General features: G+C 42.0%; 1 protein-coding gene across 4 annotated transcripts in view; it reads right to left on the bottom strand.

The window, feature by feature from the left end:
• Positions 1–25,091, bottom strand: part of STAM (signal transducing adaptor molecule) — an 80,579-nt gene that overhangs the window by 44,337 nt on the left and 11,151 nt on the right. For 2 of the 4 annotated variants that reach the window (XM_075922466.2, XM_075922468.2), the window contains exons 2-6: positions 13,808–13,892; positions 7,197–7,272; positions 7,013–7,108; positions 5,996–6,142; positions 5,561–5,651 (exon numbers count right to left, since the gene is read on the bottom strand). In XM_075922466.2, the coding sequence (XP_075778581.2) occupies positions 5,561–5,651; positions 5,996–6,142; positions 7,013–7,108; positions 7,197–7,272; positions 13,808–13,892 (495 nt within the window). Of the gene's footprint in view, positions 1–5,560; positions 5,652–5,995; positions 6,143–7,012; positions 7,109–7,196; positions 7,273–13,807; positions 13,893–20,489; positions 20,727–25,091 lie in introns of those variants that run through there. The other 2 variants (XM_089776719.1, XM_075922467.2) reach the window with 2 other exon arrangements.

The raw sequence follows: 25,091 nt of genomic DNA, 5'->3' as shown, positions 1-25,091 counted from the left end.
CCTGGAAACAGTAAACTCCCGTGTGTTTGGGAAACTTTCTTCTATTTCCAAATCTAGTCCATTTCAATTAGAAGTAGCCCATGCAGTCTGAGGGTGACAATCATTTTTAAAAGCAAGCTGACATTTTTATGTCCAGAACTGTGCCTGGGCTGGCAAGGAGAAAGGATATAGAGATCTGTGTGCAGTAATAGCAAGGCAAATTGTGTGAACTAATGCTGCATCCTTAATGATTCACAACATTGTTTGCTTTTTGACTACTGCTGACACTGAGTGGATATTTTGAGAACTATCCACAATGACTTCAAGATCTTACATGAGTGCTAACAGCTGATTTAGACCCCATCTTTTTATATGTACACTTGGAGTTATGGTTTCCAATGTGCTTTACTTCGCATTTATCAATATTAAATGTTACCTACCAGTTTGTTGCCCAGACACCCAGTTTTGAGAAATTCCTTTGTAGTACTTTGCAGTCTGCTTGGGACTTAACTTCGGTAATTTTATATCTGCAAATTTTGCCACCTTACTATTTATCCTTTTTTCCAAATCATGAATGAGTATGTTGAATAGGAATGGTCCGTTGAAAGATACCACTATTTTCCTCTCTTCGTATTGAAAAACATTTATTCCTACCCTTGGTCTCCTATCTCTTAACCAGTTACTAACCCATGAGGTCCTTCCTCCTTATCCCATGACTGCTTACTTAAGAGCCTGTGGTAACGGACCCTGTCACAGGCTCTCTGAAAATTTAAGTACACTATATCCACTGCATCACCTTTGTCCACATGCTTGCTGAGTCTCTCAAATAATTCTAGTACACTGGTGAGACAGGATTTCCCTTGACCAAATCCACATTGACTCATCCCCAGCAAATTTTGTTCAGCTAAGTAGCTGACAATTGTGTTTTTTACTATAGTTTCAACCGGTTTGTCTGGTATTGAAGACAGGCTAACTGTCCTGTAATTGCCTGGACCACCTCTGGAGCCCATTTAAAAAAAAAAATAGTGTCACATCATCTTAGCTTCCTATCATTTGGTACAGAAGCTGGATTTAAATAACAGGTTACACCTACAGTTAGCAGTTCTACAATTTCATATTTGAATTCTTTCAGAACTCTCGGGTGAATATCATTTGATCCTGGTGACTTAGTGTTTAGTTTATCAATTTCTTCTAATACCTCCTCTAATGAGATCTCAATGTGAGACAGTTCCTCAGACTTGTCACCTAAATGGTTTGGGGAAAGTAAGCTATAGTCATGCTGGACAGCATGATGATACTGGCATCCAAATGTTCCTGTAAACACTTAACAGAATTTCATTCTGCCAAAAGCATATTCAACAACCATTCTGCTCCTGCTGAGAGTGTAATTAAAACTTCTTTTGCCAGAGCCTCCAAAATCCAAATAGAGTTTCATAAGCCAATGGAAGGGGGGAGGAGCACGTGGGGTCCTTCAGTAAAATAGTAGGGATAGTAACTCTGCTTATGCCAATGTAATTTGGTGGGAATAGCATTTCAGTCTATCCATGAATGTGGATTCCCAAGTAGCGAGGAATCCTGGCATCATGATGTTTTACAATATAGTCCATGTTGACATTGATAAATTGACCTCTCTGGTTAATGAGGCCCTTCATAACTAAAGAGCAGTATACTTCGTGATTTATGTACTCATGTGCTCCTTGGAGGAGGACAAATTATGGCACAAGAATCTTATCAATCGCCCCAGAGCAGTTCGGAAATCCCATACTCTTAAGATAGCAATTACCTCTGGAATATCTTTAATGTGCACCACCCTGGAGTAAACTACATTCCTGATTACCTCAAAAACCTCTGCCACCTCAGAAACCTCTGCCACTACTTCAACAAACAGTTGATTTTTCAATATCAAAATTGTTATTAATTAATCTATAGCAGTCTGGGGTAGCCAGCTTCCAGACTGTTGTAGCAACTAGAGATGTTAATATTGGGTATTTGAATAGCTGTGTAACTGCATGAAATCTTTGCAGTTACACGACTATTCGATAGTTCCCACGGGTGGGACCAACTCCCGGCCCCATTCCCAGGGAGCACCTTGTCACCCCACACTGCGGCTCTGATACAGTAGGCAGCATGGCAGAGCGGCAGCAGCCCCTGTCTGTGGGAGGTCTGAGCTCCTCGTGGACAGAGGCTACTTCCATAAAGTTCGCTGTAGACAGAGGCTGCTCTGGGAGGTGTGGAGCAGACAGAGGCTGCTGGGCCAGCTGTGGACAGAAGCTGCCTCGCAGAAGCCTCCCCTACTTCTCCCCACCCTGCTGCCTCCAATACAGGAAACAGTGGGGGAGGAGGGGGAGAAGGGGCAGGTGGCATCACAGAAAAGCTTGCTCCCCGCAGCACCAGCACCTGGCAGTGGGAGGGGGGAAATGTAAGTAGTCAACAAAATTAACCAATAAGCCTAGGCTTATTAGTTAATTATCTAGGTTGACTACTTGTTGACATCCCTAGTTGCAACCTGCCTCTGGACTGGCAAGGGTTTCTGTTATTTCTCTTTATACTGGAGGGGCAGGGCAAGCTTCTCACAAAAACTCCATAAATGCAGCTTCATGTGAAAATTTTGAATCCACTGTAGGTCATCACAAGTCTGTATGATAATGTGATCCGACCAATCTGTGCTTGTAGCCCAGTCTATATAGAGGGAACCAGTGACTATGCCAATTGTACGGAACAGCATTTGCCAGTGCACATCTTCCATGTCAGGGTACTCTTCTGCCATCACTGCAACCACATCATCCTCCTGCTCCAGCATGTCATCCTCCTGCTTTAGTATGACAAAAATGCTGTCAAAAGGCTCACTGATACCTCAAAAGGGCTCTGCCAGTGAAAGTGCAAGCAAAAGTTCTTCAAAAGGTACCATCTCCATGCTGCCAACACTGGGAAAACATGGATAAAAAAGACTGTTTAGCAGGCTGTGTTGGCAAGCTATTCAAACTTCCTGAGATGTGCAGGATGGGCACTACAGTTTTCCCTCTGTGCATCATGGTCAAAAGGTTAAAACAGCCACATTTCAGGAGGAAGCAAGGGACTCTAGGATATGGTTGGTTTGTATGGGGTCTGAGCACAGCAGTGTTGACTCCAGACCCCCAGTGTTGACACCAGAGCCTCATGTTGGAGCCTGGGTCAGAAAAGTCTTAGAGGAGGGTTAAGAAACAGTGTAGACACAAGTCCAGGTTCTCTAACACAGGTTTCCTGTCTCAAGCCCCATTAACCTGGGCTTACAATGAGGTGTAAATATGTCCACAGTGACTTGTCAATAGAACCTATTACAGACTTAAATCAAAAGATCATTCTTCTTGATAAAAATTTAAAGGGCCACATATGTTTTTGGTTTAAAAAAAAAAAAAAAAACTGATAATAGACCCAGAAAGCAGCAGCTCAGCAAAAGAGCAACTCTGCTGAGGCATACCACTGGCATAGGGTCTCATGAATAACGCAAACTCCTGGCTGCCTAAGTAAAAAGAGGAAAGAAGCAAGGTTACTGAAAAGGAGGTGCTGCTCAGGCACCACTACACTATCACAATTCTGGACTACCTTTTTGGGCCCATCATGGTAATTACAGCTAGTGTAACACAGAGCAGCCCCTACGCTGTTCTAAATGCATGGTGGAGAGAAGTGTACAGAGCAGCAATTTGAGCAGGGTGGCGCAAGCAAAAAATTTAAGCCAGCATAGCACACTACTTACACTGCTGACCTCATCAGGTTTTGATACTCTATACCAGGGGTTGGCAACCTATGGTTCACAAGCCAAATATGGCTCTTGATGCTTGAGCTCAGTTCCCCTTGCTTTCCCAGCAGCTGGGAGCCCGAGCTGGCACTCTAGCCTTGTACGCCCTCCTCTCCAAGATTAGAGCGCCTGTGCCGGCTTCCTGTGGGTAGAGACAGGGGGAAGCCCCGAGCCACCTTACCAGATCCAGATTATGGGGCTGTGGAGCCAGAAATGGCTGCATGTATTGCTGCTTCCCTCCCTGCCCCCAGCTGGGGGAACAGCAGCATGTGGACACACTTCCTGTAGACACACTTCCTCCCACTGGAGCAGCAAGGAATGCCTCTGGTGTCTCCCCACTGGCCAGACACCCTGCACTGCTCCTTCCCTGTCCCCCCTAGCCAATCACCCTGCCCCCAACCTGCTCCTGCACCCTCCCCCCAGGCCAGACACCTACCCCCAACCCGCTCCTGCCTGCTTCACCCTGGCCAGACACCCTGCCCCCAGCTTACTCCAGCACCCTACCTCACACTCAGACATCTCATTTTCACCCCTTCTGCACATCTACCTCCAGGCCAGATCTTGCACGCCCATCCCTATACCACTTACTGGCAGCCCTGTCCCACACACTTAACCCTTATTTTTGTCCTCACTCCAGAGGTTAGGGGGCCCACAAAATCCACTAATCCTGGGACCGCAGAAGTGTAAACGTGACTTGTGGCCTTGAATTTCAGTCCTTCCTGTCCCTCTCCTAACCATAGGGCTGGAGCACCAGAGGAGTGAGGTGTTTCAGTTGGGGGACAACAGTGAGGGTTGGGGGTTTGGGAAGGGTTTTTTTGCTTCTCACATGTGTGGTTTCCTGACTGATTTTTCTGTGGATCATTGATCCCCCGAACCAAAAAAGTGTTCCTCGCTCCTGCCATAAGGACAATGTTGAAACTTTTTGTGTTGGACATATTTTATTTTATTTAAAAATGAAGCCTGGCCAAGAAGCGCCCAACGGGGGCCCAGACCCTTTCTGGCTGCAGCGTTATAACATTCCTGCAACCCTCCACACTCCAACCCTGAGTCCATTATACACCTGAATCCCCTGCCCATAGCCCCTCATACCTCCACATCCCCAGTCCCGCCATAAGATTGACAGAAGACAGCCTAAAAACAGCCTTCATCCATGTATGAAGCTGGATTTGACCAGTTCTGATGTAAACTTCAAAGAAATGTGCAAAAAGATGCAGCAGCAGAAGTTCCATTCAATAAAGTCTGAGTACAATGTTTCATTTATGCTATTATTAATCATGTCAATTAACAATATTAAGTTGTATATTTTCAGTCATGCAATGGGCATTCTTATATGGCTCTTTACTGATCACTTGTTCTGAATTTTAATGTAGTTTAGCTCTTTGGTTTGAAAACATTGCTAACGCCTGTTCTAGACTACTACAGCACTGTCTCTATCCTTCTATGAGAGAGACATCTAAGTCAAGTATTTGCACTAAGGTTTTTCACAGTGATGCTTTCTCAAAGATCACATTAACTAACAGGCTATTACAATATCACTTCACTTTTTCAGAGGATAATAATAAAAAAAAAACACAAAGAATGACTTTTAATGCCTATAATTTAAAAAAAATGACAATATCTATAAGAAAAACAGGGTTTTTTTAAAAAAAAATTGTTGTTTTTAAATATTTAAAATGGAAATTGATAACTGCTATCCATAAACATACTATTAGACATAGCAAGGAAGCAAAACAAAACTCTCTATTAAACAGTATATATTTACATACTGTTTCATAAAGTATATAGATAAAAAATAAATATACTCACCTTTTGCTAAATCTTCCTCTTCCTTTTTGTTAGCTGCTGTACCAGGATCTTTGGCTGCTAGAGCTGGGCTGGCTTTTGCCTGTTCTGCAGCCTAACCAAACACCACGAAAATGAACATGAATTACAATTAACTTTATGGTAATGCACTAAATACACTATTTTATTCTGTTGTGATCTCAACCAAATTTCATGAAGCCATTTATTCTAAAATCCAATGTAAATTACAGCATGCACTCTCTGAAGCACTGTTCAATTTTAGTCTAAAACAAAGGAATCTTATAGAAATGTTAAAATGGCATTTTAGAAAAAAAATGCATTATATAACTTTAAAATGCAAGCTACAAAACCAGAAACATCGATAATAAACAGTATTTGTGTGAAATTCCAAGAATTCACTCATCGTTTAAACTCCCAATTCTTTACATAATATTATACCTGTGAACCAACAGCTGGAAATGTAACTCCTTGCTCCTTAAGATTTTTTATCATAGCAGAGATTAAACTAAGTTGTGGGTCATTTTTGAATTCATCTGTCCATTCCACCATGAGAGCTTTAAGCTTTTCACAGACTTTTGGATGACCCTGGAAATGGCAAAAAGTTAAGTATATAATTAAGGAATCTGCTCCTGATACATTTTATTATTTTGTGTACTTGAGATAATTCTTTATTACATTACATTTTGTATGTATTCTTAATTCTCTTCATTTCCTATCGCAGCAAAAGGCTCTGTTCTACTGCATACAGAAAAAAATTAAGGTGGCGACTTTCTTAAAATGTTTAACCATTTAGTATTGTCTGATGACAAGAACATATTGAAGCACTGTGACAATCACAATGGGTATGAGTCTATCAGAATTAAAATTTATTTTTAAAACACTAAGTTTTATTAGTGCCATATCCCACATCCACTATAGCCAACGCTTCGCCTAAATGTTGAAAAAGATTATGATGACAACTGCTTAGGAACTTATTCAAATATAATAATCTCTCACCAATTTTTCTTTGTTGTGTCAAAATTTTATGAGGTTTAGGTAATGGAGACCTATTAGCTGTTTCACATGCACAAGAAAAATGTACTACTATAATTGAGAGAGAGCGAGAGAGAGAGAGAGAGAGAGAGAGAGAGAGAGAGAGAGAGAGCGCGCGAGAGAGAGAGGGGGGGAATCATGCTCATAGCTACTACATAGGTCTCAATGCATAAAGTCCTTTTTAATCTCTTAAAATAGAATTCTAATATACACACACTGTTCTCACCACAGTCTGGTAAGAAACCATTTCATTGACAGCCTACATCACAACAGTGCTATCCAACCCTCATATATCTGGAAATTGTGTAGGGATGTGAATTTTAACAATCCCCACTAGCATGGAGTCCATCTCAGAAAGATTTCATTTCCCCCATCTAATTCAGATTCTATCATGAAATCCTACGAAAGAATACCACACATTACCTTATTCAATACATTGCTTACTTCACTAGCAAAATCTCTCGAACACACTTCCAAATGAAAGATTTTACCACAATTTGATACGCATGCTCCTAGAAGCTGAAGAAAAAAGAAATTAAAAGACAGCCAAGCATTGTACAACATAGCTTTTCAGGAAGACAAAGGAAGGAAAGAAAAGACCACCTACTGTCAGTGCCTGCATAGCAACATGAGGATCCTTATGGTTCACTCTCTTCATAATAGACCGAAGGCAATCCTTAGGCCTAATAAATGAGGGGAAAAATTACAACTGAAATACTACAGTCCATGGCTTACATCTCATTATGAGAGACATGGCAGAAGCAAGCTTTATACAAATATCAGGAAAACAACTCTATTAGTGTCAAGTACAAAAACCATTTTTGTCAACGTTACAATTTTAAGAACTGTATATTTAGCAATTCTACCTTCCTAGCCATTTCTATATGAAAGACTGCTAGATTTCTGAATGAGGAGGAGGAATTATTTTCCCCATTAGGCATAATGTATTTTATCTTCTGAACGATAGTCTAGTATAATCCATCTACCTTTATGAAAAAGGCTGTTTAAGAAACGTTCATAACCAAATAACCAACATTATACATTACATATACTGTGCAAAGCACATGGCATTAATTTCTGTGAAGACCATTTTCTAGCAAGAAAAAATTTGTCCCTGCATATTCAGATACTCTGTATGAGCAGGAGACACATCAGTATCCTGTTTTAGTTTAGAACAGCTTTCTTTATGTATATCTACATAAAACAGAAAGATGAACAAAAACTTCTTATAAATTGGAGGCTAAATACTCTTCATCAGGATATTTCATGTCATTAATATGTAGCATCCTACCAAATTCAAAGCCAGGAAAAATGTGTGTCTGCCTGTGAAATCTGGTCTTCTGTGTGTTTTTACCCTGTATTATACAGATTATTTGGGTGGGGGGGAGGGAGGGGAGGACCAGTGTTCCTCATATTGGAGTTCCTGATTCAAAAAAGAGTTGCATGTTTATTTCTGTCTTCAGAACTGGGAGGCTGGAGAGTAGTAGCAGTTGTCCAGGCAACAACTCTGAAGGCAGCAGTGCCCTCCTACCAGCAGTGCAGAAGTAAGGGCGGCATGATCATAGCATGACACCCTTAATACTGCACTGCTGTCTTTAGGGCTGGACAGTGGTACCTGCTGACTGAGGGCCTAGCTCTGAAGGAAGCAACACAGAAGGAAGAGTGGCAATACCATACCATGCCATCCTCACTTCTGCGCTGCTTCAAAAAACAGAAGTTAAGAGTTCTGCAAATCGAGGGCAGCATTAGGGATGTTACATTTCAATTAACTGACTAATCGAATAATAGATGCAATTTGCATCAACTATTCAATTAGTTGATAAGGTCCCTCCGCTTTTGAAGTGTAACTACACTTCAAAGGCGAAAGCACTGAGGGGAGCACGGGGCCGGTGGGGACTCATGCAGTCCTCTCTGCCCTTTGCTCCCCGCAGTGTTTCAAAGCGGCAGCACCGTGTGAAGTCCAGGGTCTGGCCCTAGGCTCTATGTGGCACTGCCACTTTGAAGTATCCGCTCCTCTCCCCCTCCAACTTGCTGCCTCTTTCAGATAGAGGTAGCAAGTGGGGAAGGGGAGCGACTAGTTGACTAGCCTGTCAACTATCCGATAAGCATTTGCATACCAGCATCCTGGATTCAGTGAGGGGATGATGGAGGCAATTGCTAGGGCTGCCAAATCCACCACATCTAAGGCCGCTTGTAGGGGCACCCTTTACTATAGACGTCCCTTCCTCCATGAGAGATGCAAACTCATCTGGACTCTTGGAAGAACAACTACACTTCAAAGGCGAAAGCACTGAGGAGAGCACGGGGCCCGTAAATTTCAGCTTGGAGTTCCAGGAATTACAATTGTATCTGCTGGGCAACATTTGTTGATTTGGGATCCTGAACTGTAGGTGAGGGGGCCAACAGTATTTCAGGGCCCCTGGGCAAAGCCGGGGGAGAGGCGCCCTGCTCCCAGAAGGGGCAGGGAGAGAACAACTCTCAGAGCCAAATGGAGCATGCTATATGGCAACTGAAAGGGCCAAGGACTCCAGCCAGCACTGCTGCTGAGGTAGAAGTGGCAGAGCTCGGGCCTTTTTGAATCACCAAGCCCCAGGGCAACTGCCCCCTTTCTGTTGGTGGGCCTAGCTATAGGCCTGTCGAATAAACCTTTCTGCCAAAAAGGCCTAACTTTTTGGTATCCTTAGTCTTGGGGGTTGCCCCTTGTATAGTCTATTATTCCTCTTTATTGACACCTGACACTACCTACATATAGGTTATATATCAAAATATATATCCCTGACCCATGACAAAGCAGTTATTTTCAGTCTTCTTTGCCATCAACTGCAGGAGCACTGAGGTCTGCCCTCAATACCTTTATGGCACCCATAATAGCCTAATTAAGGGTCAGTGCCACTCTTGATGGGCATGTCGAGGTTAAGAGGTCTACTAAGGCAAAGAAGGGCTCCTGAACTCCTAGCTGCCCAAGTTTTGAGCCACTCTCAAGGAGCTCTTGATGAATTCTATAGTAAATCTGAAAGGACACCATGTCCACTCCTGCCACTGCCTCAATCAGAAGAGCAGCAGGAAGTCTGTACCAGTAGGATGCACTGTATCTTGCCCTTGGAACCAGAGAGGTCTCACGGATTCGTCTCTAAGTACTTACTGCAAGCTTCAGTACTGGAGCCAGGATCTAGATCTGAGCGGATTAGCTTCTCTGGCCTTAAATGCTGCAGAGAATGACCTTCTAGTTTGAGGCCCCTACATCAGTGGGAAAGCCCAGGAGTTCCAAACGGACCATTGTACTGGCTTCTGCCATTGCCCCAAAGGCCACACCAGGGGTAGGATTCTCTGGGACAGGCTCATGGTAGGATACTACAAGCTGGACTGATGGCTTCTGCGTGAGGCATATGACACTTCCTCTGAGTCAGACTCTGCAGACTCCCTGTCAAAGACTAGAAAACAGTGGTGCTCACTGGTGTCAGAAATCAGTGCATAGAGGAAAGGGATTGGGACTGGACCATCAAAGCAATTTCCCCTTGGGAGGCACCAGAGTTTTCAGTGCTGTAGAAGTTCTCCCCATCAGTGCTGAAACAGCTGGCTCCTGCACAGGCAGGAATGCTAAGACCAGCATTGAGGAGAAATCTCTTGGTGTGGTGGGTGCCCCTAGCACCTAAGTGACTCTCTCAAACTGGCAAATTCATCTAGTGCCAGACTCAATGGTGCCCTCTCCAGGACTGGTGTCAATAACACCAAACAGATCACTGGAGCTGTGGCGTGGTCTGACACTGGTTGCACTTTACTAGTCTTCCATGCACTGTCAACCTCAGGATTGGGAAGTGCCCTCTGTCAGTCTTCCTCTACTTTCTCCTTGGCACTGGAGATGGTACCGAAATACTTGTAAGGTGGAGGGAATGCTTGTCCTCAGAACTAGTGATAAGGAACAGCGCTGAGGATCCTGAACAGTTTTATTCTATGCATTGATATTCTGACCGAAAGTGAAGTATACAGTGCAGAGTCTAAGTGACTGGGCTCAGAGAAGGAGGCATCACTGAGTTCTATTACGATGAACTTCAGGCCCCCTCACCAAAAAAAAGACAGGGACACTAGACTGAAGTCCTTTCAGGACTCCAAAACATGAACTCCGCACCAAGCATTTAAGGCAACTGGAATGGGAGTCAGTCACTCAGAGGCACAGATTTGTGGCATAAGGCTTAAAATTTGGGGTCCAGGGCATGCCCCAGCACCAGAGCAGAGTGAATTCTACTAAATGGCTAACTAATAACAGATCCTATTCCAGTCTTACTCTACTTGTATGAAGAAAAGATGTGAATCAGCAATACACTGCTAAAGAATGGCTATACCTTCCAAGTATAAGCTGCCAAAAGATGAGCTATCTGAACAGAGTTTAGATTTTGAAGGTTTTCTTTACATTCTAACAGGTACCAATAATATAAAAAGGGAAGTTAAGAGCAAATGCTGCAGTTCCTCTGGAATTTTCAAACATATGATGTGGACCTGTTATTTAAGTAAATATTTTGTTTTGTTGGAAAGAGTGGGGGGGGGGGGCTGGAAAAAATAACACTTTTTAAAATATATATATATATATATATATATATTGAATATTTCCAACATTCCAAACCTGAGCTGTTCCCTCAACACCAAGTTGGTTTTTTTTTCTTTCTTCTCAAATGAATTTACAACAGGTTTTTTTCCTTCCACATATAAAGTAGTTTTATACTGTGCATTGATAGCTGATAACTAAAATAAAACTCTTAAGTTACACTATTGCTTGGCTACACTATATTTGGCTGTGTCTATGTTTTACATAAAATTTCTCTTTCACAGGCAGTACTACCAATTATAGAAAAGGCTGCTACGTGGTATGGCTGTTTTACTCAGTACATGTCTCCACAAAATGGATTGAGTATTTATCAGAGTAAGAAAAACAAAGCAAAATTTTTCTCCCCACAGTTACTGCAATACAAACACACACTTTGGAATAAATGTTGTCCATGCAGTCATTAATTTGATACACTTCAATGCAACTCAGAATACAAACAGGTACCTTTCAGTAACAGCTGTTCTTAATATTAAAGTTAAAATGTAGGTACACCCAAGAAAACAACATAAAAGGACAAATATTCAGAGGGATGACAATTAAGTTTGGCCAGCACTGAAAAACTGTCATCAGTTCACCAGCCTCGGTACAAAATCTATTTATCTGAAATTGATTATGATTGGGGTCCTATGTAAATCATGATTTCATGGAGGGCACAGAAATCATGATGATACTCCAAAAATCAAGATTTTCAATTTTTTAAAGGAACAATGCCTAGAAAGTATTTAATAGGAAAAATTACTGTTATCTTACAGAGCTGTACCCATTCTAAAGTGTTCCTTCATAGATTACCTCCACTCAAACAATTGTTCATTACAGCAGAGTTGCTGGCCTGCACCTTGGAATAAATTCCTTGCTGGGGAGGTTTTATGCTTTCTAGGACTTCATACTTTGTCTCTTAGGGTATGTCTACACTAGCCCCCTGGTTCGAACTAGGGAGGCTAATGAGGGCGACCAAAGTTGCTAATGAAGCTCGGGATTTAAACATCCCGCACTTGATTAGCATAATCCCGGCCGGTCGCCATTTTGGAAACTGAATAGCCAGAAGTAACTGCCCGCATCTATAAGCAGCAGAGAAGCGGGATTCCGAGATAAACCCCTTAGTTTGAATTAACTGTTATTCCTCATGGAATGAGGTTTAGGACTAGGGTGTAAGAAAGGTTGTGGGATCTGGGAGGGATTTTGGGTGACGGAGGGGGCTGTGACCTAGGGCAGGAGATTGGGATGCAAGGGTTTGTGTTGTGCCTATGGCAGGAGAGGATTGTGACTCAGGGAGGGGAATTGGGGTGCAGGATCTGGGAGAGGGTATGGGTGCGGGGGGGAGGGAAGAGTTTGGGTTACACGGGGTAGGGGGCAGGAGTGAGGGAAAAGGGGGTTAGAGGAAGAGTCTGGGGTGCCAGAGGCAGGATCTGTCTGGGAGACACTTACCTGGGTGATTTCCAGCCAGCAGTCCAGCAGGTTCCACAGCCAGGCTCCCTGTCTTCCATGCTCCCAGAGGCTACTCAGGGTAGCCAGCTACAAGTGCCACGTGTGCTTCTCTGAAGGCTGAGCGCCAAAGGGGAGGTTGGAAGGGGTACTTCATGCACTGTCTGTTCTTCAAATAAGCAGCTCTCATTGGCCAGAAACCAGCCAATGGAGCTGCAAGACTGTGCTGGGAGAGGGGGCAGCACGCAAAGCCTCTCCCCGCCCCAGGCTTGCAGCATTCACATACACACATGGCCCTGCAGTCAACTTTTCTGAGCAGCATGCAGGGTGCTGCAAACAGGGAGCCTTGCTGAGACTCCCGCTGGGCTGTGGATCCAGCAGCTTGGCGGGACAGATCTGACACGAAGGCCATATTTTGCCTACCCCGTTCTAACTGAATTGTTAGCTAAGTGGGCTCTTAAGAGGATAAATTCAAACCATACCTTCCCAACTTCTAAAATAACATTTTTATGTCACTACATACCATTTTCCACTGCACACAACTCCAAGCTCCTTCACATTAACTACTATTTCTATAAGAGATTTCTCCAAAACAATCAGTTATGTGACTCTGGAATCTCAAATAATCTGATTTTTCTTCTCAAGAGTAAAGCCATAAATAAAACCTACCTGAGAGGGAATTCAGCAGGAAAGCACTACTGTGCATTATGAAAGTAAATTCAACAGCCTACACTAAGAGGGGTATAATTTAATTATTAATTCCCCTATTCAGAATGACCCATTTATCAATGCTTTAACAAACTCTTCTCTGTCAACGTAAAAAACATACAAAACATACTTACAATGACATACTTTCAAACAAGATTTGTAATGATAGTGTCTAAAGCACACAACAAATCTCTTGTTCTCACACACTTGCATTTATGAATACAGCAGTTAAATTAAGTACTAAAATCAAGATCCCATATTTCTGAAGGAAGGTTTTTAAACATTGTGCAAAAAAAAAAAAGTCTCTCCTTTATTTCCTCTAACAAGTATGCTCAGTCTAACCTAAGTTTATTAAGGTACTAAGGACAAGCATTCAAAATGTTCATCATACCTCCCCACCATCTTAATATAGTTAAGAGTGACCTGCAAGGATAGAAAAGAAAGATTCATAAGTTTAAAAGCAAAACTTCACAGTTATTAACACTTACCCTGTGCGCGACTGCCCAACTTTATCACAAATATCTAAGATGAGGCCCCAATCCTCTGCAGTATTCATCTCACTGGTTGCTTTCTCTGATTAAAATAAAATAAATAAATAAATGGACTAGAATAAACTTGTTGTTCATACATAGATATGTGAAAGTTTAACATAGAACTGCTAAGATTTAACACTGCAAGATTTCTATTAAATGCCAATGTCTGATATCACCCTGCCTTTAATTAACTGAGGAATTTCTTATAAATTTGCATTTTACACAGATGCATTTTTTACTGTTTCATCAAACATTAAAATATTCAAACATGCACTAGATCACCAAATATCTGAATTAATAAAGAAATGAGCATTTCACTTTCTCTGTTTGCGTTTCAAACAATACATGCACAGAAATGTATCAGCTTTCAATAAAACTGTGCACTCTTAGGGCACGTCTAAACTACAGGTTTTTTTCGAAAGAGGATATGCAAATTGTGGGAATCTGCATATCTTCTTCCGATCTCACTTTCGAAAGAAGATCTTTCGAAAATGAAAGTAGTCCAGACGCGGTATTTTTCCCCCTCAGGAGAAAAATCTTTTTTGAAAAAACTACATAAACCTTTTTTAAGGAAAAGCAGTTTTTCAAAAAAGGGGGTTTCTTTCTGAAAAAACTGGATCCGGACTACTTTCACTTTCGAAAGTGAGATCAGAAGAAGATATGCAAGTTCCCACGGAATTTTCATATCCTCTTTCGAAAATAAAAAGTAATCTAGACATAGCCTTAGTTCTTGGGGTTGCAAACGAGTTCCAAAAGCTACTATTTCCCAGGACATTGGTATACTGGCTTGTCATATCAATACATCCTTTTGTCTCAGCAATTCAGCCACAGTATATTCAGTAATATGCTGCTGTGTCTTCTACTTGCACCATGCCTGTTTGTAAATGTAGTTCTGAGCAGTTCGAAACCTGTAGGTTAAAACTGCCATTACACTGCAGTGGAGCCTCAATTGGTTCAAGAATGGGTAAAAGTAATAAGTCTCCCCAACTTTTAGCTCTCTAGCCTCAGCTCTGCCTGGACCAGTTTCTTTAATGGCCTCTTTCCAGCCACAGAAGTTTACTATTCCCATGCTAGCCAAGCAGGAGCCCAACAGCTCAGCCTTCTTTCTCTTTCCTCTTACTCTCTCTAATTAGGTCAGACTACAGGTTTATCCCTTGCATCAGAGAGGAATAACAAAGGCTGAGAAAAAACAAGAAGCAGATGAAACAAAATCAATATCTCCCCCAACAGCCGATCACATTCAGACATGGGCAGCAGATGAATAAAGGCTCTAAAACCATGGCATACAACCATTTCGCTATAGTGAACTAGCCACATTATTCTGAAAATGAAAATAATTTTGTGAGCCAACTAGCCATACAACCTTCCAAATAGCCACATGAGGCTAGTGTTCAACCTGTCAGCCACAATGGGCCTAAAACTAGAAACTAGGAAACTTGAGTTTTTTCACTCTAATTCTGAACTGAGGAATCCACATAAATCCAGAGAGAGTTTGTATCACCACTGGGGAGCACTAAAAATGCCTAGCTTTGTCTCAGGGCAGGCACAGTTTCCATGATTCTAAGGACAGAAGGGTAGACTAGGTGGTGTTTTCTTGGCTCCTCATTTCTGGCCCTGCCTCATCCAACTTTATTTCTGGGCTTTTAACTTAATAATTGCCTCAACAAATAATTCCATGCCACAGGAAGGCTTTCAGATAATTTTCTGAAGGGAAGCAAATGTCTCCTGGCAGCTAAATCTTTCCAGGAAAGACTCGTTAATTCATTCTAGCAATTTAATGGCTACAGAGACGAGAGCCCGTCAGTGAAACCCATCTCCCAGAAGTCATGTAGAATACCCATCTTTGAGGGCCTAAAATCCTGCAAGTGACTTCCTCTTTCCTGCATGCAAGTTGAGCAGGACAGCTGTCTCACTCTCAGGCCCACTAAATAGGGAGGGAAGGAAAGGAGAAGGGGCCAGGTATCAGTTGCCCCAGCCCTGGTGATTCAAAAGGGCCCAGGGCTGTTTTGGCAGATGGAGCCCTGGGCCCTTTAATTTGCCACTGGAGCGACACACGGGGTTCTCCAAGCGGCTCTCAGGGCTGGCTGGGAGGCATAGAGGCCAGCATGGCATGCCCTGGGTAGCACTGTGGACTAGCTTTCCCCAGCCCTGTCAAACTTGCCCAAGGGCCCAGTAAGTCTGTTGGTCCCACTGCTCACTCTACTAGGGTAACAAGTTTTGTAGAGGAAAAAAAACAAACAAACAGACAAATAAAGCTATACTGCACAACTGAAGGTCCCTGACCACCTCTTAATTTAGCTTTCTTGGGCTCTTTTATGTTGTCAAAGAAAATATTTTTATGAAGAAACAACATAATGTGAGATATTGCTGTGGAAGTCAACTTTTCACAAGACTCTCCACGAGACAAGAATCAAATGGGAATGGAAGAGAACATGGAAAAATCTTGCATGGTACCTGATCATTATTGCCCGTCAGATCAAGTAAGGAGAAGGGGCTCAAGGTCTGTACTGTCACAGACAGCATTACAGAAACTTATTTTACTTGTCTTGTAGGACAGACTGTTGACAAACTTATAAATTACACAGTCAACAAAATTATGAAAAATATTAAGTTGTGGCTGTCACACTGATTTCCAAAATCTTCTAAATTTCCAGAACTAAGAAATGCTGGAAGACTATTAAACTATACCAGCCACCTAAAAATCAGCCTTGTAGGGGAGGGGAAAAAACCCAAAATCTGGTACTGTTACAAACATCACCTAAAACATCACCTAAGACCAAGGTTTCCTCTAAGCTGTGCAGCAGTGCAGTCCCCTCCCTACCGGATGGGAGAGACTCACTACTCTTGTCCTTGGCCGGGGGAGCTGCTGCTGTCGCTAAGGGAGAAGTGCTCCTCTCCATTCCACCCCCTGTCCTGAGACCCATCAAACTGCTGCTGGGCTGTGCTACCATGCACCTTAGAGGGAGCCTTGCCTAAGATTACTACAGTTGAAAGATTAGAGAAAATATTTCTCTATTTTTTATCTTGTTTATCTTAGCAAAAGGGGAGAGAAACGTAACACAAGAAACTGGCAGGAAGACACAAGGAAAAGTTTTGTACAGGTTGCACCTCCATAAACTGGAACTCTGGGGTCTGGCAACATCTATGATCTGGATGCACCATGGATGTTAAAGGATCAGAGAATCCTAGAACACTGTGGGGCAGGGGGAGGGAAGAGAGCCTGGTGCTCTGCCAGGACGGGAGGGGGGGGAAGGAGATGATGAGCGGACCAGCTGAATTTCGGGGGGGGGGGGGGGAGAGCCAGGAAGCCAGGGTGGGGACGACAAGGCAAGGAGGGTCAGCAGCAGGGGGGGCCCAGAAATGATCTCCCCTGAAAAATACCTCTCTGGGACCAGTTAGGTCCCGAGGGTGCCAGAGCAGGGAGGTCCAACCTGTATCAATTTTTTTATCCCTGAAATTTCAAATTGACCATCTCCCTTTATATGTACTTTTAAGAAAAGCAATCTTTTCTATGTTCTCAGAGAAAAGGCTGGATTCCTTTTAGAAATGCAGAGTCAAACTCATTTCACAAATTCCCTGCAGATTTCCGCCAACAAAAGAAAAAAAATACCATTTCCTTTTCTACCTAATGTACAGTTGAAAAAAAAGCCTTTACAGTAATTACTCGTTTAACTCATGCCCGCTTAACATGTTTTCATAATAGAACAATTTTTTTTTCGGGGGGGAACGTTTTTTGAACAACACAACCGTCCCCGAAATAACACAAAAAAAAGTCAACCACGGACTACTTCGTGCGGCGGTAGAAGTTGTGAAAACAGCAGTAATATTGTACGCACGGTCACAGAGCTCCTCCGCTCACTCACGTGTTTATCTTGTGTTAAACTGCGGCGACTTGTGTTGCTAGATACTTGCTGTGTATTACTATATCCCTTAGGAGAGAAAAGTGTAAGGAAGGTGATACATCTGCTTCTGCAAGCAAGAAGCATAGAAAATCGTTTCCATTAGAAGAGAAACTTGAAGTGATTAAACGAATTGAAAAAGGTAACACAATATCTCCCACGCTTTGAATATGCATGAGTCTAGTGTGCAAACAATCCATGCCCAAGCTGATAAAATTAAGGAAAGTTGCAAAAATGCAACATCAGTAAGTGTGAAGAAGGTTATTCATACACGATCTTACCTAATGGAAAATATGGAGAGGCGATTGTCTATGTGTATTGAAGACCAAACACAACAAAAGATGCCAGTGAATTTGGCTGTTACTCAGGAAAAAGCCAAAGCTTCATATGATGCTGTTAAAAGAGAACTGAATGAAACCGATGCCAAGCCATTTAATGCAAATCATGGTTGGTTCGAACGCTTTAAAAAGCGTTCAAACTTACAAAATATAAAAATAACTGGAGAAGCTGTTGCTGCTGACACTGAGGCTGCTGAATCATTCCCAGTGATATTTGAAACTATTATAAAGGAAGGTGGCTATTTGTCTAAACAGGTGTTTAACCTGGACGAAACAGGATTCTACTGGAAGCGCATGCCAGCACACATATATATCTCTCGTGTTGAGGCTTATGCACCTGGTTTTAAGGCTGCAAAGGCTCGTATGACGGTGATGCTGTGCACCAATGCCAACGGGAAATTGCAAGCTCAAACCGGTAGTAGTTTACTGTTCAGCCAACCTTAGAGCTATAGCTAGGTATTCAAAGGATCATCTTCCTGTTTGGAGATCTAGTGCGAAAGCATGGGTAACTGCAAGCATCTTCACAGACTACTTCTGCAATCGCCTAACTACAGAGTTGAAAGAATACTGTTTGCAAGAAAATCTTGCTTTCAAAATTTTACTTCTTCTAGATAATGCACCAGGGTATCCTCCTTTGCCTTACTGATCTGTCAGAAAACATTCGAGTGTTATTTATACCTCCCAATATAACCGCATTATTTCAACCTCTTGATCAAGGAGCAATAGCTGCTTTCAAGGCGTATTACTTGCTCCGTACATTTACTAGGCTTATAATGGAGATAGATGGAGAGAATAAGCCTACAATCAAGGAGTTCTGGAGAAAATTTAATGTTAAAGATGCTATAGATATTATAGCAGAGGCTTGGGAGGAAGTTTCGTCGAGTTGCCTTAACGCAGTTTGGCGCCGTATATGGCCTGCATGTATTCACGAGTTCAGGGAGTTTGACACTGAAATAGCTGAAGCTAAAAAGCAGATTGTAGCCCTAGCCCATGAAGCAAGATTAGAGGAGGTGGATGCTACTGATGTGCAAGAGTTGCTCTATTCTCATGGGGAGGAGTTGTCTATTGACGAGTTGAAGCTGCTGGATGAGCAGCAGCAGGAAAATGAGCCTGAACATGCTGAACCAGTTATTCAAACATCATCAATGTAAGTTATGGCTGAAGCATTTAAGCTTATAAGTGATGCAATAAACATTTTTTATGAGAATGATCCTGATTGCTAACAGAGCTCAAAAGTAGTGAAAATCTAAGAAAACTCCATATCTTGCTACCAGAAGCTTTACAATGAAAAAAAAGCAGCAAAGCAGCTCTCTATCAAAAAATGTTTTCGTGTTCAACCTAAAACATTAGCTGATGAACAAGACAGCCCTGTTCAGTCTACATTGTCTAATGTTGACGTTGGCAACTCAGTACCAACAGAAAACTAACTTCGACACCACCACCTGAAACGCAACCCCCACCTTTTCCATTATTTTCAGTGGGAAAATTGACCCTAGGTAGCACGTTTTCGCTTAGCATGATCATTTTCTGAAACGCATCTACCTTGTTAAATGAGGAATTACTGTATAAACTTAATACAAAGCCCAATCAAACTCACAAATGCACAGTTATTTGTATGCCAGTGTTACATGCCACAAGGTAACTGATATAAATGAATGCTAGTCTGCCAGTATCTCTCTTTTACATTTGGAACTAATACAAAGGATTGTAAGGACTATAAAGATTATAAAAATATCTCCATCACTTAATTCAACTGTAATTAGATGCACTCTGTACAATTTGGAGATATGCACATTACCACTATATTGAAATTGCAACAAACATGACAAATAGGTGCACCATTATCTCTTACACAAAACAAGAAATTATGGAGTCTGTGTATCACTCTGCTCCCTGCTGCCCCACACCATCATTTCCTCCTTTGTTGAATCTTTAGCTCTTCTTCTGTATAAGACCTTCAGATTCTCCCTAGTTTCAACACACTGAACAACTGCTCTGGTTAACTCTTCATACATCCTAGGGTCTTCCCAAGCTTCTCTCCTTCCTGTCCTTTTGACTTCTCCCATCTCCAACTTCATTGCTTCTTTAGAAGTCTCCTAATTAACTCAGGCCAAAACATCCTCCCTCATCTCTTTAAAGTCATTTTTCCAAAATGGTTACTTGACACCCTTCAAGCTTAAAGAAGAAAATCCATACAGTTATTTTTGTCATTGAACTACCAACTCTTCAGAGTATTTGTAGAGTATTATTTATCTTTCTGAAAAGCACTATAACATATACACATATGTACCTTTATACTCGGATTATATACTCCATAATCCTTAATATTAAAACTAAGCAAACCATACAATACAGAAAAACAAAAGAGATAGAGAATTCAAGCCTATTTTTCCCCCTCACCATCAGCTTCTCCAAACATACGGATAAACAGGCTCAGCAACACCCTCAGGTGGGCTCCCCGGCTGCCACGGCCCCCCCGGCTGCCACGACCCCACATGCATCTCAAAGTGACCAATTGCTAGGGCCAGCATGCATCTCTACATGGTGTGTCCCATGGGAGGAGGGGAGAAGCAGATCTCCACGTGCTGCACATACCCACAAACACTGATCCTATAGCTCCCACTGGCTGGTTTCCAGGTGATGGGAGCTGTGAGGACTGTGCTGGGGGCAGGGCAGTGCACAGAGGGTCTGCGCCACACAAAGACATGCACTGTGACCTCAGCAGCCGTCCGCTTTGAATGGCATGTGGGACCACAGCAGTCAAGGAGCTTGCTAAAGGATCCCTCTGGCCTATGGTAGGCCGGATCCAAATGCTTTGGAGGCTGAATCCAGCCCATGGCCTGTAATTTGCCCACCCCGATCTTATGCATATAATTACATCCTGAGTGAAATCGAGACACCAATGTCCTATACGCTGGACAAATGTTTTCAAACATTCCAAGGGACAACATATACAAAAAATAAATCCCAAACATGTAAAAACCAAAACCACTCAAATGTGTAGCACCAAAACACTTCCCTAAAAAGTATGATTTAATAATTACCAGATGTCTCCAAGCTCAACATGAGCATAAAGGCATTTAATCTTTTATACATAGTGCAAATAAACATCTGCTCAAATACTTCTAACACACAGAGTACAAAGTTGACCAAACGTCATGGGAGACAGATTTCTGATAATCTAGAGAATCTCTTTGTAATTACCAGAGGCTGGGACCTATAATTTTAGTTTGGAAAAGTAAGTCCATACCAGAGTATTAAAAGACAGTCCTTATATATGCATAGTATATTCTGGAATGAATAAATTGACTGAGAGCATTTATGAGACAGAAAAACATACTAGCAGTGATGTGTCAGTGAGTGGATCTGTACAAACATGACACAAAAACGCAAAACCAATAACAATTGTATTACAGTAATTATAAAATGTAGTTAATGCAGTTACAGAGTGCAGTAGCTAAATATGAAATATGGCAACAAAACTGTTTAATGATACTGAGTGTCTATTTGATTTTATATTTTTCTTCTTCCGCTCACACACTTATACCATTTATTCAAATTAGGGACATGACAGTGTAAACAGTTAACCAATGAGCCTGGATAACCCATGAGCACTCATTCCCACCTGCCTCTTCCTCCTCCCTCCCCCCGCGCTGTAATCTCTGTATCAGAGGCAGCAGCAGGGGGGTGAAGGAAGGAGAGAGGTGGGATCCAGTGCCCGTAGGGAGCTGCCTTTTAAACTGGCTTCCTGCGTATACTGGCTCCCATGAAGCCACTTCCCTCCCAAATGTGAATATGTAACCACTGAAAATTTCACCGGTTACATATTTACCAAAATAAACACACTGTAAAATCCCTAATTCAAATTAAGTTATGTTGCTCTTTTCCAAACTACTACTATCCTATCTAGATACCCATAACCATGCAATCCACTTGCCACGCGACCACTATGACATGAACTGTTGTTCATGTTTCCACAGTCACAGAACACATCAGCATACAAACTGGAAATCCAAACGATGGCCAAGCAGCAGAGCACAGAGCGTAGCCAACTTGGGGAGAGTGGGTGAAGAATAGAGGCACAGTTTAATTGTTATACAGTGCTTAAATACCATAGCAGAAGACCCTAAGAAGCATGCTGGGGGTGTGAGGTAGACCAGTGGTTCCCAACCTTTTTGATACTGGGGACCAGCAGATCCATTCGCCAACGTTAGGTGGACCAGAAAGATTTTATTTGCATATTTATTATGCAAATGATGAATATGCAAATATTCAAATAAAACATTGCTGGTCCACCAAAAGCACAGCCCACAATGGCAGCCCTAACCCCTAGAACCTCCACTTCTCTACTATCTCCCAGCACCAGCCATTGACCCCAAGAGGCCTGTATCCAACCCCTTCCCCGTGCCACCCTAACCCTTAGAGCCTCCATCCCTCCACTACCCTGCAGCACCAGACACTGACCCCAGAGTCCCCTGCACCCAACCAGCCACTGACTGGAGCTGGTTGCCTGAGAGGTGGGACAGGACACACCTCTCCCAACAGACCTGGTGAGAACGGTGTACTCCAGCTCCAGCCCTCAGAGCCGCCGCAACCTGGCAGCCAGAGGTACACAGCCAAGCAGTGAAGAATGGGTTCCACCTAACCCAAAATGGAACCAGACTGCTGACAGTTTAAAAACAGCTCTACAACCTTTCTAATGTTAAGGGCTGGGGGAAAGCCAGCTGGTGCGGACAAAGACATCTCTTAGGGGAGGGTCTATTAATAGAGATGTTCGATGTTCTAGTCAGGAGAAGAGGAGGGAAGTATGGGTTGGATCAGATGAGACAGACTCTGTTTTTCATTTGATTGTAACACATAAGGAAATGACAGACAAATAAATAGTGACAAATTATTGAAGTGTTTATGCGCAAATGTTAGAAGTCTGAATAGTAAAATGGGTGAACTAGAGTGCCTAGTTTTAAAGGCAGATATTGATATAATAGGAAACACGGAAACTTGGTGGAATGAGGACAATCAATGAGACACAGTCATACCAGGGTACAAAATATACTGGAAGGTCAGAGCAGGTCATACCGGTGGGGGAGTGGCACTAGAAAAATGTAGAATCAAATGAAGTAAAAATCTTAAATGAGACAAAATATTCCATAGACTCTCTATGGATAGTAATTCAATGCTCCACTAATAAGTCTACAGTAGTAGGGATATATTCTCAACTACCTGATCAGGACAGTGATAGTGACTATGAAATGCTAAGGAAGATCAGAGATTTCAACTATCCCCATATTGACTGGGTACAGGTCACCTCAGGACAGGATGCAGAGATAAAATTTCCTGATACCTTAAATGACAGCTTCTTGGAGCAGCTGGTTCTGGAACCCACAAGGGGAGAGGCTATTCCTGATTTAGTACTAAGTGGAGTGCAGGATCTGGTTAAAGAGGTAAATATAACTGGACTGCTTCGAAATAGTGACCATAATGTAATAAAATTTAACATCCCTGTCGTGGGAAAAACACCTGAGCAGCCCAACATTGTAGCATTTAATTTCAGAGAGGGGAACTACACAAAAATTAGGAAGATAGTTAACCAGAAATTAAAAGGTACAGTGATAAAAGTAAAATATCTGTAAGCTGCATGGAAACTTTTCAAAGACACCATAAGGCCCAACTTTAATGTATAACCCAAATTAAAAAACAAAGTAAGAGAACCATAAAAAGGGCCACCGTGGCTTAACAACCAATTAAAAGAAGCAGACACAGATAAAAAGACATCTTTTAAAAAGTGGAAGTCAAATCCTAGTGAGGAAAATAGAAAGGAGCATAAACTTTGTCAAATTAAAAATTTTTCAAAAATAAAAATATTAAAAAAAAGGTTAAAATATCATAAGAAAAGCCGAAAAGGAGTTTGAAGAACAGCTAGCCAAAAACTCAAAAAGTAATAGCAAAATGTTTTTTAAGCACATCAGAAGCAGGAAGCCTACTAAGCAACCAGTGGGGCCCTTGGACGACAGAAATGCTAACAGAGCACTCAAAGATGATCAAGTCATTTCGGAGAAGCTAAATTAATTCTTTACTTCAGTCTTCACAGCTGAGGACATTGGCTCAGGTTTAGGTATCTCCCCATTCTTTTTAGGTGACAAGTCTGAAGAATTGTCCCAGATTAAGGTATCATTTAGAGGAGATTTTGGAACAAACTGATAAACTTAAAAGTAACAAGTCACTGGACCAGATGGCATTCACCCAAGAGTTCTGAAATAACTCAATGTGAAATTGTGGAACTAACAATTGATTTGTAACCTATCCTTTAAATTGGCTTCTGTACCTAACGACTGGAAGATAGCTAACATGACAACAATATTTAAAAATGGCTCTAGAGGTCATCTTGGCAATTGCAGATTGGTAAGTCTAACATCAGTACCGGACAAATTAGTTGAAACTACAGTAAAGAATAAAATTTTCAGACACACAAATGAACATAATTTGTTGGAGGAAAGTCAACATGGATTTTGTAAAGGGAAATCATGCCTCACTAAACCGCTAGAGTTCTTTGAGGGGGTAAACAAACATGTGGACAAGGGGGATCCAATCGATATAGTATACTTAGATTTCTAGAAAGCCTTTGACGAGGTCCCTCACCAAAGACTCCTAAGTAAAGTAAGTTATCATGGGATAAGAAAGAAGGTCCTTTCATAGATTGATAACTGGTTAAAAGACAGAAAACAAAGAGTAGGAATAAATAGTAAATTTTCAGAGTGGAGAGAGGTAACTAGGTGTATCCCCCACGGGTCTGTCCTGGGACCAATACTTCTCAACTTATTTATAAATCATCTAAAGAAAGGGGTAAACAGTGAAGTGGCAAATTTTGCAGATGATACCAAACTGCTCAAGATAGTTAAGACCAAAGCAGACTGTGAAGTAGGGATGTTAAATATCGGTTAATTGAATAGTCGATTAACCTCATGAATTCTTATCAGTTAGTCAACTAGTCTATAGTCCCCGGGG

Source organism: Pelodiscus sinensis, chromosome 2 (genome assembly GCF_052426305.1).
Source record: "Pelodiscus sinensis isolate ZL-2025 chromosome 2, ASM5242630v1, whole genome shotgun sequence".
NCBI lineage: Eukaryota > Metazoa > Chordata > Testudines > Trionychidae > Pelodiscus > Pelodiscus sinensis.
This window is presented reverse-complemented; position numbering and strand designations above follow the sequence as displayed.